The following is a 15452-nucleotide window of genomic DNA, read 5'->3' as shown; positions in this document are numbered from 1 at the left end:
AGGAATGGATAATAATCCATCCCATTCAGAAGTACCTCTAAAAATCTGTACTGAAACAAAGTAAATGAAGCTACTGATTCTGCAAAATCGGTATGAATGAGTATAAAATTGTATTTTTTTATCACTTCCTATGGAAATCAACCAGGTAATCAACTAAACGCAAAACTATTAAAAGGGGACAGTGAACAAAATTTTTTATTTGCAGAAGTCTCTAGACTAGATACTTTAAGAGCTAAGATCAAGTCAATGTGTCCCATTGTCCATGCTAACTATGCAAAACTAACCTTCAGAAGAGTAATCAGATTTGTATTCTCTCCATACAACATATGTAAGCAGCTAGCAATTGATTATTGGTATAGTTAAGAAAGCAATATATAAATCCTAAGTTTGCTTTTTGAATGGAATTTCTGAATAAAAAAGTAAAAGCTCTGAGAAGAAAAAGTTTTTGAACATACTTTCTTAATGTCATCTTCAGAAGCCTTTTTAAACTCATTTTCAAAAGGACTTGCTAATTCATTGAATAAGCCCACTTCTTCACAGTTCTTCAAAAATCGAGTTGGTGTTGGTGTCTGATCTGAAATGAAGTGTAGAAAACCCCCACAATTTTATTTTTAAAATACCATTTATGAACCTACTTATCATAAATACTTTTCAAGACACAAACAAACAGAAAGAGATGAGGTGGTTGGGAACTCTCGTGCCTTGCAGGCGGCTCCTTTCTGCCCTGCAGGGAGGCAGCCAGCAGGCACGCTCCACCTGCTGGAGACAAGCAACTGGAGCCTGCAAAGCAGTAAGTCCCTTACAATTTTGGAAGGGTATCGAAGCATTTCTTCTGTGTCCACAAACCACAGGGAGCTATTCTCAAGTGCACAGCAGATCACTACAGTGAGCAAGCAGGTTCTGTTTTCAAATAAGGCCCACAAGAAGGTTTTTAATAAAATAAAAAAAAAAAAAAAGAAAGGGAGAAAAGTGCACATCTCGCAGTCAGTTTGCTTCGTTCTTTTCACAATTTGATAGCTGTAGTGACTACTTTCAAGTGTATGGAACCCTAAAAGGAAGTGAGATCCTGTACACAAGATCATATTGACTTCTGTGATGCCTGTATTACCAAGATGGAATCACAAGACTTCTGGCATCTGGGTGCCCAAATAAGCACTTCATGAAGCAGTTTCAAAAATGTATTTACATAAAATTCTGGTACTATGTAAATTTGCCTTATTTTACTGTCACTACCAGGTCAAAATTAACCACATTTGCCACAAGGTTACCTGCATTTAAAATACTGTAATGTGGTATTATTATGAGTAGTTACTAATGTAACCTGGTGTTTACCACAGTTCCTGCACTGGAATTTGGCTGCACAGAGAAACAGACACTGCCATGATTTCATTCATTTGATAGGTCCCCTTTCTTACGGTATAATTGCCAAGGAGCCCCATTAATAATTTAAAAATTTGTAACCACTATTTTAAGAGCAATATTCTTTGTCTGCTTTTGTCCCAACAAGTTAGCCACTTACAAGGCAAACAAATAACCAGAAAATGTCTGAAAGCCTTCGAGAAGTTCATTTCTCCACCACTGAAAAAAACCCCAGCCTGATTGTAACTTTAGAATACTTAGCACATGCTATCTTTATTCAAAAACTTTAAAATTTATAATACAATAAATCATCCATTGGTGATTACTTTTGATCCTGGACAAACAAAAAAGTTATTTACAACTGACCAAAGATATATCATAAATTCAGAGGTGGAATTATAGTAAATGTATTTTGAATTTGAGTTAAAATGAAAACAAAAGATTTGATCTTTCTCCTACTAACCAACCTAAAGAATAATAATTACTAGTTCATTCTTCTAATATCACCACTATATGCAAAAGATGCTGTATCTTCTAAAATTTAAGAGACAGGTAACATCAATCAATAATTAAAACCGAGATACAGTTTAACCCAGTTACAGATTCTCTTAGGCATAGCCTTTATTAGTCTGTTCTTACTGAATGCTTTTTACATGATTTAATCAATTATTTGAGTATTGATAATTTAAAAATATTTAGATTATATATCAGAGTCAAATAAAAGTAACTTATGGAGAATAATACTGGCTTTGAGTTCTGACATGACTTATGTAAGAAAATATTGCCTAAGAACACACTGTAGTGAAGAAAATGTTTCATATTCTCTTAACGTAAGTCTATGAAGAATGTACAGAAAATTCATAAAACATATGCCCATTTCAGCCAAAAAGCGAACAAACTAGTTATAAAAGTATATACTAACCAGCCACAATGACACTATCATTACGAGCCGGACCAAATTTCAGTGTCATCTCATGTTTATGTTTATGGACAGCCAAATGATCCTCATTGGTAAAACGCTGCAGCAGAAAGTTTTAAGAAACAGTTGTAACTCTGAGTGGGAACACAGTAAATGCCATTCCATAGAAAGCAACTTTTAACACACGTAAAACTATCATTACAATGTTAAAAGCCAACCCTCTTAGAGATGTCTTGCTCCTTGGTCAACAGTACCAAGCAAAAATATAAAACTCAAATGATGTTCACAGTAACTAAATATGGTATCAGGGAAATTGCAGTATAAGTACTTCATTCAAATTCCAAGATGGCATCTGAGAGCGCTGCAGACTCAATCAACCATCAGCAAACAGTCATTTGCTATCTTAATAGATCTTGACAATGTCTAGTAATTGATTAACACTATTTCATTACTGCATTGTGTGTATTATCACAATAATGAGAATTGATCTGTAATCACAAACTTCACTGTATTTAACAACATAAAGATAAAATAAACTATAGCTCCAGCTCCCTGACCATTTACTACATAAAATAAGGGGCAGAACACCAGAACAGTGTCAGACATCTGAAATGCTGTGAAGGAACTAAACTTACCAGCACTTCCAAAATGGGTCAGGTTTTCAAAACTATGCTAGTTTTGTGCATACTTTCCCCAAAATTCAGGGTATATGCTATAAAAAAGCAATAAGCAGGCAAACTAGGTGCTGTTAAAGAAATATTCTTATTTCGCTAACCTGAAATTTGCTATGCCTCTGTAACTGTGAGTAAAGTTAGTGTTTCAATTGACATAATCTAGGAAAATGTTTCCCAAGATGCAGGTTTCCTAGAAGAAATGCATTTTACACAAAACACTGAAATTCTCACTTTTCTTCGTGAACGTTTGAGCCTCAAATTATGCTTCTGGTCATGCCTCACTAATTTAAGTCACTCCACACATATCTTGTAACACGTAAAATCAGGAATGAATGGATAAACTTAATTGACCTGAATACAATAATTCAGAATGTTTCTGTGAGAAAGGACATGTGTATGTGGAATCTGGGAGGGAAGTTAAAAAATCCAGGATCGCTGTAGGACAGGGTGAAACAGGCCAGGGACTTTTTTTTTTTTTTGTTAGAACTCTGTTTCCCAGGGTTCCAAATGCTCAGTTCTCTGTAAGTCCTGTGCCCTATCTCTACATACAGCATAAGACTGGACATAAGTCTCATGCTAAGAGACTTCAATACATCTTTCTGTTCCCACTAAGTGACAGACAAGCTCTTTCAGAGGGAAGAGGATCTCCAGATCCTGACTCTCTCTATTCTGTAATACGAATTCTGGAGAAGCCTTGACCATTTTCAGGGACATGAACTCTGTTCTTCACCATGACCGTAATCCCATGCTGCAGCCCCACGATGTGTCTTCTATGAGAATTATTTACCAAAACACTTCTGACAGAGCTGACATTGCAATGAGATTCAAATAGGATGGGGACAAACATGCTGCTTAGGAGAAAGTAGTCCTCTTCTCCTACTTTTTATGTCTCTGGATATATTAGACATAATAAGAAATCTTTGTCCTTTCCCACTTTAAATACAGAAGGTTCCATTAATATAACATTAATGCCGTCATTCGTCATAAGAACTAAGTTTTCAGAATAAAAATGAGAGTATTTTGAACTCAAAATCCAACTAAATCAAAGTGCACTAATAAAATGAAAAACATCTTGTTTAAGAAATCTATTCTGTGTAAACACAGCAGCTATAATATAATGAAAAGATTCAGCTTATGAAATTCATTCTATATAAAGGATGCAGGGATGTCCATCTCATGCAGCAAATAATGCAAATTCACTTACTTTCAGGTTACTAAATTAAAGTGCTAAGACAGCTTCCTTTCAAACAACCATCTGCTAGAACACTCCATAATATTTTTACTTTTCTGCTCACATTCACCTCTCTATATACACTGATGCTATTTACTAGAGCTCATTAAAACTACAGTTTGTGGCATGAATACTGTTAGCATCTTCCTATAGACAAAAATACACATAAAACAAAATTATGCCATTAAATATTTGCAATCACCATAGCTGAGAAGATTAGTGACAAGCAAGCTCCAGGTCAACACTGAAGTATTCTAGAAAGTACAGGTTACCTGATACAAATCAGGTTGTTTCTTGATTATTTTTTTTAACGAAAGTGAATGGATAAACACACAAAATGCTACAAATTCTTGCTGTCACCTGCTCTTCAGCAAAACAGATATTTTCTAACAGTTATCATCACCCTCTTTTCTTCAATCTCTAAAAATACATTTCACTGTTTAAATTTTACTTGATTAATGTTAATAACTTCAGTTCAGACCATTACCTGGCCACATCCAGGGGCAGTGCATAAAAAGGGTTTGTCATCACTCATATTCCACAGGTCGTTGTGCTACCTGTATTAAAATTAGAATTGAACAAATTTTACAAATACTGCAACAAATGATCAATACCTCAACATCCACAGGGTATTTTAATAATCCATGGGCAAGAATTTCCGCCTTGTGGCTATACTAATATTCTAAATACCCAGGATTCAAAGAGTACAGATTTCAAGCTATGTCAGGAAGGTACAAAGAACCCAACAGAGACACAGCAGGTTTTGAACACACAATCAAGTGGAAATGCAAGTGTTCATATGTAACATGACTAACTGCAGAAATATCAGAAAACACAGTAAGACAACTTGTCACCAAGATCAAATACATTGTAATAATGATCCAATTCCCACAATTAAAAAAATACAAACGCAGCAGACAATAGTAAGTAGTCAAGGTTAGGGTACCAACAGAAGAGGAAGAAGTGTTGATTCCTTAGTCTTTTCACAATCTTTATTTACAGTTAAACTTATCTTTAAAGTTGATACTTAGCCCTTTGCATAAACTGTTATGAATTTAATTACAAAAACATGTACTTCAGTAATGTTTCAGCCACTAAATTATTAACAGGCTAAAATATTTAAGAAAGAAGCAAGAGATATTAATTATATTTAGTGCTGTTTTGCGTACTCACCCCACATACTAATACACATACCTGCCAGATTTCACATATAAACCTGTTTCATAGGGCAAACTATCATATCCTCCTTTTCATGGCAATGAACTGTAAATAAAAAAGGTATTAATTATTATGCATGCTAAAAATCTAATAATGCATGATTTTTTAAAGATAAATGATAAAATGTCCACTATTCACCCATGAAACACAACAGCTTTTCAAAGAAATGGTTACTTCAATACATCCTCTCTAATTAGTTGTGGCATCTGTGGCTTTACCCTGGAGGAAATACATTCATGCTTAAATGTGAGTATTTGTATGGAGAACTAACAGTGTTAGTTCTGAACACTATTTAGCTTGATGAAGCAAATAAAGATAAATAAAGATGTCTTTATGATTAAAAATCCAGAGCAGAATAAATCCATCTCTCCCCCAGCATGCTGGTCTTGCAGAATTGCAAGGCTTCTGGAACTAACCATCCTAAGAATGTACACTTCTAGTACACCATTGAACACTACACACAAGACAAACCAAGTAAGTCTAAGCAAATTTCAGACTTATTACCTCAGAGATCTGTAGTGAACACGTTACCTGATCCTTTTGCCTGTACCTGTACAGTAAAAAACTGTATAGACTTTTTGGATATTGTTTCAAGGAGGAAGAGAACCCAGTGCCCTTGGACATGTACACCAAACAGCAAAGAAACAAAACATGCAGTGGAGGAGATTCCAAACTGTCACATCTAAATATATATGTTTAACAGAATGAGGATACTGAGCCAAGATCACAGGTCAAGAAGAGACGAATGGTTGCCAGAAACTTTAGAGTCTTTGGCACTGACAGCTCAGGGAAACATTTACGTCCCAAAGGAAGGATGCCAAAGCAAATCAGGGATGGAGACTGTTCTGCTGTTCTTCGCAAATAGTTCATAACCTGTCTCAAGTTTCTGAAAGAATATTTCTTGAACTGTTCAAACTATGAACTTCGTACTTCCACTGAGAAAGAGTATTAACAAGTTATGGGCAAGTCTGACTACTCATGATTACGGCTTCAAGGTAAGAGAGAAGGTGTTCATCAACGAAGCTTTAGGATCATATCCTTATAGTATGTGGATCTTCAACAGACACTTAAAAGCTGTCCCACAAGCTTATTATCCTTCTTCAGCTATGCAACAACCCTATTTTTTTAAAATGCGGGTTTAAACTAGAAGAGTCTGTCTCACTGAGATCTCAAAAAGAATTTTTTTTTTTAAAATCTGTGATCAAGGGACACCATAAAGTCATATATGGCTATGTATGCCACCATATGCCAATATATGCATATGGATTATGGGCAGAAGAGTCAGATCCACATCAGAAATATGTGACGGTGTAAGAAACAATTCTGGTTTTGGTTTTTTTAATCCAAAGGATGAAGATTTTAATTAACAAAATACATGTAGGACATTTCTTCCCCTGTTACTATATTCTGTTGTCAGTCTCTGAGAAATGCATAGTATCAGCCATAAAATCTACTCCATCCACGCTGTTAGCATTTTTCTTAGGTGATAAGATGCAAAGATCAATTTTTTAAGTCTGCTCATTTTCCCTTTTAAAGGAGTATTACCAAAGTACGTATTTGCATATGAAGCTGTTGTCTGGTTCCGTGTGATGATTTGGGAAGCCTGTGAATTTTGAATGCCTGATATATAAATTAAAAATCCATCCTTGTGGAAAAAGGAAAGCATTGCTGTCTTCCTGGCAAACTTACTGGAAAAAAGTCGGAGATAAATTCATGTCCTCATCTTTGTAACATTATTTGACTACATGCCACATGGAATTTTGTGAGGTAATCCCTTGCAAAAAGATTCCAGTTAACATCTGAAGAAAAAAATTTTCTTGAAGTACTGAAATTTTTGCACCTAAAAGAGTGCTCAAATTCCAAGCATGACCTCTGACATTTTAAATCTAAATAGAAACTGGATCTGACAGGATGGGAAAACAAAGGTTTTGCATTCATTAGTGTTGCCAAATTGACAAGAATTGTATTTATTTATTTATTACAAAGACAAATGCAAAGCTTGCACCTAGAATGAAATAACTCTATGCAGCAGTGGAGGCTGAGGGGCAACTGCTGTCAAGCAGCTTAGGGGTAGAACCTGTAACTCCTGGTGGCCAAAAAACTGAATGTGATTCAGCATCATCTCACTTGCAGCACTGAAAGCCAACGGCCTACTGGGATGAAAAGGCACAGCAACCAGATGAAGGGAATTGATTATTCCCCTTTATCTGGCACTCATAAGGCTACAGCTGGAGTGCTATATCCAGTGTTGAGGCCCTCAAGACAATTGATGAACTGGAGAGAAACCACCTGGGGCCCCATCAAAACAGGAATATCAGGAAGCAAAAGTTGTTCAGAACAGAGAAGGAAGGCTAAGGAAGGATATAGTTGCTGTCTTGTGCTATCTGATGTATTGATACAGAGAAGACAGATCCAGACTTTGTGTAGCGTACAAGAAAACGATGGGATGCAACATTCACAAGGCACACCAGGAAAGTTAAGAGCAAGGTACAGGCTGGCAAGTGGGGCTGCGGAATCTCCATCCTTGTAGAAATTCAAAATTTCAGTGGATGAAATTCTGAGCAATCCAAGATAACCCTAAAATTTAAAGTATACCGTAAAGATACCACAGCCAGAAACAGAGGTGAACAACCACAACAGACAATCCAAACTTGGGAAATGCTCTGACAGCTTTAAAAGACTCTGTGTGGTAAACTTCACAGCCCAACAACTAAAGCTGTTGCTGCTACAAAATACAAACAAACCTTTGCCTCCTCTTTTCCTTCTGGATTACACTGCCTGACAGGCACAGCAAGACTAACACACAGAAGGTAAATTTTCAGAAAAAAGTGTTTGCAATTCCCATTCTGATTTCAAGAGTCTCTGGTGGAAACTGATTGTTCAATGTGAAAATATCACAGTAAGAAGAATTTAGAAAATACTATACCCCGAAAACCAAAATAGCAACTTAAATGCCATCTTGACAAAAATGTTACTCACCCAACCAAACGAGAAATAAATACATGAAGTGATTGCCCTGTCAGTAGAAGTGAATTACAGACACCTTGGACTGTTACCCAGGCAACAGCAAACACCTTGACCCATAGAAGAAAGGATGGTTCCTGAAGGAATCCAATCTGAATGTGAAACTCCAGCCTTAACTAACCTCTTCAGATAAAATGAACATTCAGTGACATGATTCTTACTACAGTCCACTGAACTGCAACTTTCTTCTGTAAGCTTCCAACCCTACTGTTCCTTTCAGTAGCATAAAGAAATCCATACAGAGAATTTGAGTCACACAGTAACAGGATCAGAGCTGAACACAGGAAAAACATGAAATAATCTTGGCACTATAATCACCTTTGGTACTAAAATCACAAAATACTCTCACTTTTTTGGTGTTTGCTCCATACTTTCAATGCAAAAGTAAAATACTTTCAAAGCATACCTATTTAAAACATCATAAGCCTCTTTCATTGCTTTTGGAATTAAATGGTACAGTAAAATGTATAAATAAGTATATATAGATGTATAAATACATCTTCAAGATATACATTATACAGAGAAATAAAAACAAGGTTTGCAAGTAATTCACTAATATTTAGGACGATGTGCTTATTTAAAAAAAAGATGTCTCTAAAAAATGCTACATTCATGTTTACGTAAATGTGCTACAAAAATAGCTTCAACAATTACCTGCATATTTCTATAAGATTTTAATTAAACATCTTGGGTACACTTTGTGGAAACTATTACTATATAGTCTGAGGCTTGCTTCCAAAATATCTTTCTGTAGACAATTTGTAAAAGAACAGAATCATACACTGACTTAAACCATGTATTATTGGTTCATTTTACTGTTAAAGGTTCTTCTGTCTTCCTTTAATTTCACATAGGAGTGCGGAAAACACAACTGACACCTTGTTTCAAAAATTTATTTTCTATTTACCATTTGAGTAGCTTTTTAAAACGTATACATATTGACGGTCCTTGCAAAAACCTCTACAAATTTATTGGGAAAAATAATTCTTTGAACATCTCTAGTAAAGATTCGTCAGACTTGTAGCTAAAGCCTCTGCTTTACCTGAAGAAAGCAAGTTTTGTGCTGAAAGACCTCCACGCACGAGCCTGCTCAGGGGCTGTGCAGTCTTACCCTGCAATTTCTTATTTTAAGCACTGTACCAACACAGCTTGCCCTCCTGTAACGCCAGGGCTGACACAAACAGCACGGAGGAAAGCTGCCACAGCTGAACACAGAAAAGACAACTATAATCACACATAATCCCCACAAACAAACTGAAACCTTAAAACTTTTGAAGGACAGCATTCCTCTACTGGCCAGCAAGCACGAAGAGACGCATATTCTCTCAAGTGTGTCACCCCCCAAACTGGACAGTCCCTAGAGGACAATCTGTCAGTCTGCAGCTACAGTAGTAGCTGATTTATCTAAGACTGCCCACATCTGAAGCACACCCAAGCTCTGCAGCCAGGCTGATCACTTGGATATGGCTCCAACTCAAGAAACATCTGTACATTCTGGTTTGAAAAAAGAAGAAAGTTGGACAAAAACTATATTAGGCCACTGAGACAAGTCAGAATTATAGTAGTTCATCAGTATCCAGTCTTCTCTGGGTCCAAACGTTACAAAGTGCTTATGTTACAGTATCAGTGATGGATTTTCCTACAGATGTTTGCATTTCCTCAACACTGATCATGTCTAATCAACATTTCCTTTAATACTTTACATTTGATCTGGGACTGTGCCTCGTTTTACTGCAAGATACAGTAACCCTACTGTACAGAGAACTATTAACTCTTACTAAGCTTTTCTGTAAATCTCCTCAAAGTGTGTAATTACTTTAGATAGTATAAAACTTTACTTTAAACCTTCATTTTATAATAGGAAACTGAAGCATAAAAGGATAAGGTCAAAATTTTTCAGTCCTTGTCAACTTTAAGAGCTCTACTTGAGGTAAATACTTTTTCAAAGTGAACTGAACATATTTGCCATACTAAAGGATAACATTCTCTTACTGGTTACCTGAAGAGCTGAATTTAGTGTTTTGTTTAGCTCCTTTTAACATGCTTCTTTAGATGAGGGGAAAAAAACCCACAGGCAGCTATTTTTGTTTTCCCAACTTAAACATCTCAAAATTAAGAGATAGCTTTCTCATGCAACCAAACAAATAATCACAAATCAGAATGAACATGGTACCTTTATACTTTCAACACTTGCATACAGTGTTCATGGCATAAATTTTAATCACTTCCCACATCTGAGTCTATCTTTATTTCCACAATTTTCTGTAGAGGTAGACCTGCAAGTCTTGATTTCAGTGAAAATCAGAAGTTACTAGGCAGAATATACTACTCAATAAGAAGTGACATAAATTTAAAAAAATTAAAATTTTGTATTTTAAAGGGAAAAAAAGCATTGCTCCACTTACCTGGAGGGACTGGAACAGTATTTTTTTCTGTTTCCTATAAAGCAAAAGAAGAAAGGTGAAGCAAAAGCAATGTAATTAACACTTGTCTGTTACAGTGCACTTTCAGAAGCAATCTGTGTTTGTGTCACACTGTAGATGAAGAAAATGGAGGAGATAAAATTTGAAAAATAAAAGCATTTGTCCTCATAACAAAAGTAAGATTGCCAGAAAGTAGCTCAGTAGATTCTGCAAGGAAACTACAACCCATAGTCCAGAATATTTAAAGATTGTAAATATCAAAAACTGATGAACAGGAAATCAGGAGCTGCTTCTTCAGACTACACTGCTTAGTAGAAAGGTTGTGCTATTTTGTAGAAGACACATGATCTGTTTCAGAGAGTTCTAGGGAAGAATAAGGAAGACTGGAAAGCCTGTATCCTAATGCTCAGATTTTTTCTTTAAAAAAGTCAAATGTCAGGCACTTTTTGCTGATATCATTAGTTAACTGCTTGTATCTAAAGTTAATTCCATACCTTCCATGATTTGTCTAGAGGGGAGAGCCTCTGGATAAGAAGAAAAGATCCAAGAATCAACGATGACCGACTTAACGAGCTCAAATAAGAACAAGAAAGCCAGCTGGGCAGATAGTCACATATACAGAAACAAAGCAGTTAAGTTCCTTCACCTCTGCTGAAGGAGCAGGCTTCTTCTACAAGAAGACACATTTCTGGTAAACAGAGAACACTAACGGTCCTTAGGCCAAATGCTTCCTGTTGGCTTCTAATTCAACCCTCTGGCTTCAGTATTTTTCAGAGGCACCTTGATCTTTCTTTAACTTATTAAAAATTCAGGCTGTGTGAATACAGCTCTTGCAGATAAATGAAAAGGTAATGAATCTCAGAGAAGAAAAACAGAGGGGTTAATATTCCACCTATCTTTTTAGAATCTGTTTACAGAGATATTAGGGCTTACTTTCCCCAGCTCATTTTTCTAGGTTTGGACATCTTCATATTGCCCATCAATCTAACAAACATTAGAAATCCAACTTCCTTTTTCCACACTACTTTCAACAAATTAAATAAAAGTTTAACAAAAAGTTACTTCCTTTTAACATTTTCTCAGACTGCATCCCTGAATTATAAAACTGAATACAACAATTAAGAATTTAATTTTTAAAAAATTCTTAAATGATCAAAAATATCCCCCTACAAGACTCCTCTTGCTAATTAAAAAAGAACGATCTTCTTCTTTTCTGTAAGTAATTATATCAATGCATTTGCCCAGAAAGGGAAACACACAATATTGCTTGGAATGCTTTACTGAAGAAAAGCTCTCATCTGAAGTGAAGCTAATGGAAAAGTTTTCAGACTGAACTGAAACTGACACAGAATAAAGCTGGAAACATACAGCACTGACTTGAAAAAAACATTTATTGCATGATTATTAAATAGTGCCTCATATTTCTACCATTAACTATATCCAATGCCTCCTTAGAGTGCACATCATATGTGAACAAACGTAGTTATGCAGTAGGACAATGATAACTTGATATCTGGTAATTGAAAAAAAAAAAGTTAAAATTATTGAGTCAAGTTTGCTCCTTTGAGAATAGTTAATGCATACTTTTTATACAGAAATTCAAGACTATTTTAAGAAACCATTAAAAATGTCAATACTAGACATAAACTTTTAAAGTTAGTAAAACTCCTTGGAGCAAGAAATGTACATTGGTAAGTTTAAATTCGTTAAGAGTGGAAGAAAAAAGAAAGCTGATGACAGATAAGGAATTTCTAGCACTATGTACATCCAAAATGTAATGAAACAATAATCAGAATAATACGATATTTCAAGCTGTTCAATATTTTGTCCCAAGAGAAAACAACACTTAATAAAAGTATGTACGATCAAATTTAAGAGCTGAAGGCATCTTATGTTAGATGCTGCATAGTCTAGAAGTTTCTGGAAAAACACGTAACAAACATATTCACATTTCTAGAACTTAGGATAGAAACATCAACTACATTGTGAAGATCAAAAGCTCAACTAGTTGATTAACCATTAACATGCAATATCAGTATTGAAACATAATGTCAAAATGGATTTTTAAAAGAGCTTCTTCACTTTTTGGACACATTAAGGTTTTTTATTATTTCACAATTCTTTTGATGCATTATGTAACAACCAATTCCTGACAAAGGTACTGTTCTGTTATTTAACAAGACAACCATTTTGATTCTGGAATGCAGAATTACAAACACTTAAAGAGAATTTAAGTGAATGCCTAACTCAACTATAGTTTGCTTCTCTGAAATTATGTCTGCAACTGAATGTCCATTAACTGACAGCAACCTGTGCCAGAGGATGGCTGAAGAAATCCCATCTGGAACACCTGTAGAAGACCAGGTGGTCCTCGTCCTCATCCTTTCAGCTGGTGCTGAATTTAGCATCTATCCCTGATCTAGCAGTGTTATGACCTTAACTTCAGGAACATTTGCTTTAATTAACTTACACTCAGCAAGACCTGGGGACATGACATTCATTCACCATCATGAGCAGAATTTGACAAGAACAAAAACATTATTTTAAAAGGTGGAAAATAAAATACACTTGGGCCATATTCAGGGTTGCTATTTGGAAAGTAGTGGATAGTTCATAATTTTCAGCTTTATTTAAATTTCTTATTCCAGTGCAAGGAAACAGCAACAGCATCACTATTTGAAGACAACCATCTCTGGGAAACAACAATGCAAGAAAAACCAAATGAGTGACACAGAATGCATGGACAGGACATGAAGACACACTCACGGATCTCCCTCCAAGAATAGGGATGCAAAAAGGCTACAGAATGAGTAAGACTGCAGAAGCAACATGGCAGCACACACATCCCCATCTACAAACATAAGGTTGCATCGTGGCATAAAACATTTGTGCCTGAAACAGCGTGCAGCCATCACTGTTCGAGGGTCTGTGATGTGTCTTTTTCACATGAAAGCTTCAGAGACCTTTTACTAGACAGCTCGAGAGCCATAATGCACGATAACAGGCAAAGTCAATGAAGCAAATGATCGAAGAGGTCCACGTCCACGGCAAGAGCCCAGGCAGGCCAAGACCTCCCTGTGGTGCAGAAAAGCTGTTCGCAGCCCCCCGCCCAACGCCCTCCACACCCGCACTCCTCTCGGCACCCTCCGCACCAGCACGGACCCAGATCTCCTTCCAGAGCAGAAGATGGATGCGGGGGGAGGCCTCCTTGGAGCGGAGCCGAGCCGAGGCGGAAAGGCGAGGCCTGGCCGTCCCCTGCTCCCGCCCTGCGCCCCCCGCAGCGGGCCGGGCCGGGCTGGGCCGGGGCAGGTCCCGGCGCTGCCACCGCGGGGCTCCCCGCTCCCGGATGCGCCGCAGCCCCCTCGCCCACCCGCTCGCCCCGCAGGCCCTACCTCCGGGCGGGTGCCGGTGTCCGCGGCGCCGGCCGGGCCGCCCCGCCCCGCTCTAGGGGCGGCGGGAGCCGCAGGCCGCGCAGGGGGAGGGGGCTGCCGCGGAGAGCGGCGCCGGCGCCATGTTACTGCCTCCCGGGCATCCCCCGCCTACCACCGCGCGGGACGCTCCCGCCGCGCCGCCCCAGCGCCCCCGCCCGCCCGCCCGGCGCCGCCGCAGCGCGGGGGGAGGAGGAGCCGCGGGCCGAGCCGGGCTGGGCCGTGTTTACAAACTCACCCGCAACGCGGCCGCACCGCTCATTAAAGGCCGCGTCCCCCGCGGGCTTCCGTCACCTCTCGCGAGAGCGCCGCTGACACCTCCGCGGGGGCGGGGCGGTCACATGCCCGGGGGCGGGGCCAGCACACCCGGAGGGAGCGGGGCGGGAGCGGCGGGCGGGGCTCGAGCGGGGCGGAGGCGGCTCCGGGATCCGCGGCCTCACCGGGGCAGCACCTCTGCCGGGCCCCGCGTGGAAACAGGGTGGGAGAAGCAGGATCTGTGCAGCCATAGCGGGCGGGAGGGCTGGGAGCTACTCCGAAGGGAAGGCAGCAGACAGCAGGCAGGGGCTAAACCAGTTCCAGGCTGTGCTTAGTCTTCAGGTGCTTGTCACACCTAACTTTTGGAATAATCAAGACCTCTAAAGCCCTGTACTGGCTACATTCCATTGGTTCCCCATCCCTCTACACACAACTCGGGACAGGAGCTTGCCGTGTGCCTGAAGCCATGGTTCTGCTAAACGTTCACCACAGCTGATGTATCAAAAATGCTGCAGAACTGGAGAATGATGGCAAGCACCTCTATTTTACCCAGGAGGAACAATGCATTTTGGATTAATTAAAAAAAATATAACCCTACATGGCAACACAGTTTAACTAGTATGTGCTGTGAATCACAGATGAAGTTTTAATTCTGTGCCTGTGTATCATTTCAAACTGTCTTGTTCTGAGACTGATCTGAGAATATGAGACTATAACAATATTTCTAAACAAGTAGTTTGTCCCAGTAAAATACATTTTGTCTGAGTTTTCTCAACTTGCAAAACACAATATAGTATGTTTCATTTCTTGTGTATTGTTTTGGTAGGCACTACACAGCAAAGTTCTTTCGCAAAGTTCTTTGAGATGGTAGGATAAAAAGCACTGCATAAAAGTACACTTAACTTAAAGGTGGTATTATTC

General features: G+C 38.4%; 1 protein-coding gene across 5 annotated transcripts in view; it reads right to left on the bottom strand.

The window, feature by feature from the left end:
• ATF2 (activating transcription factor 2) overlaps window positions 1–14610 on the bottom strand; it is a 47549-nt gene extending 32939 nt beyond the window's left edge. For 2 of the 5 annotated variants that reach the window (XM_027878443.1, XM_027878446.1), the window contains exons 1-6: window positions 14515–14610; window positions 10831–10864; window positions 5378–5446; window positions 4671–4740; window positions 2282–2378; window positions 456–574 (exon numbers count right to left, since the gene is read on the bottom strand). In XM_027878443.1, the coding sequence (XP_027734244.1) occupies window positions 456–574; window positions 2282–2378; window positions 4671–4718 (264 nt within the window). In that variant the 5' untranslated portion in view covers window positions 4719–4740; window positions 5378–5446; window positions 10831–10864; window positions 14515–14610. Of the gene's footprint in view, window positions 1–455; window positions 575–2281; window positions 2379–4670; window positions 4741–5377; window positions 5447–10830; window positions 10865–14240; window positions 14309–14514 lie in introns of those variants that run through there. The other 3 variants (XM_027878445.1, XM_027878448.1, XM_027878447.1) reach the window with 3 other exon arrangements.
• Between the last annotated feature and the right edge of the window lie 842 nt (window positions 14611–15452).

This window comes from Empidonax traillii, unplaced genomic scaffold (genome assembly GCF_003031625.1).
Source record: "Empidonax traillii isolate 1590-97213 ecotype Southwest subspecies unplaced genomic scaffold, ASM303162v1 scaffold42:size1813164, whole genome shotgun sequence".
In the NCBI taxonomy this organism is placed as follows: Eukaryota; Metazoa; Chordata; class Aves; order Passeriformes; family Tyrannidae; genus Empidonax; species Empidonax traillii.
The sequence above is the reverse complement of the archived record's forward strand: the minus strand, read 5'-3'. Positions and strand labels throughout refer to the sequence as shown.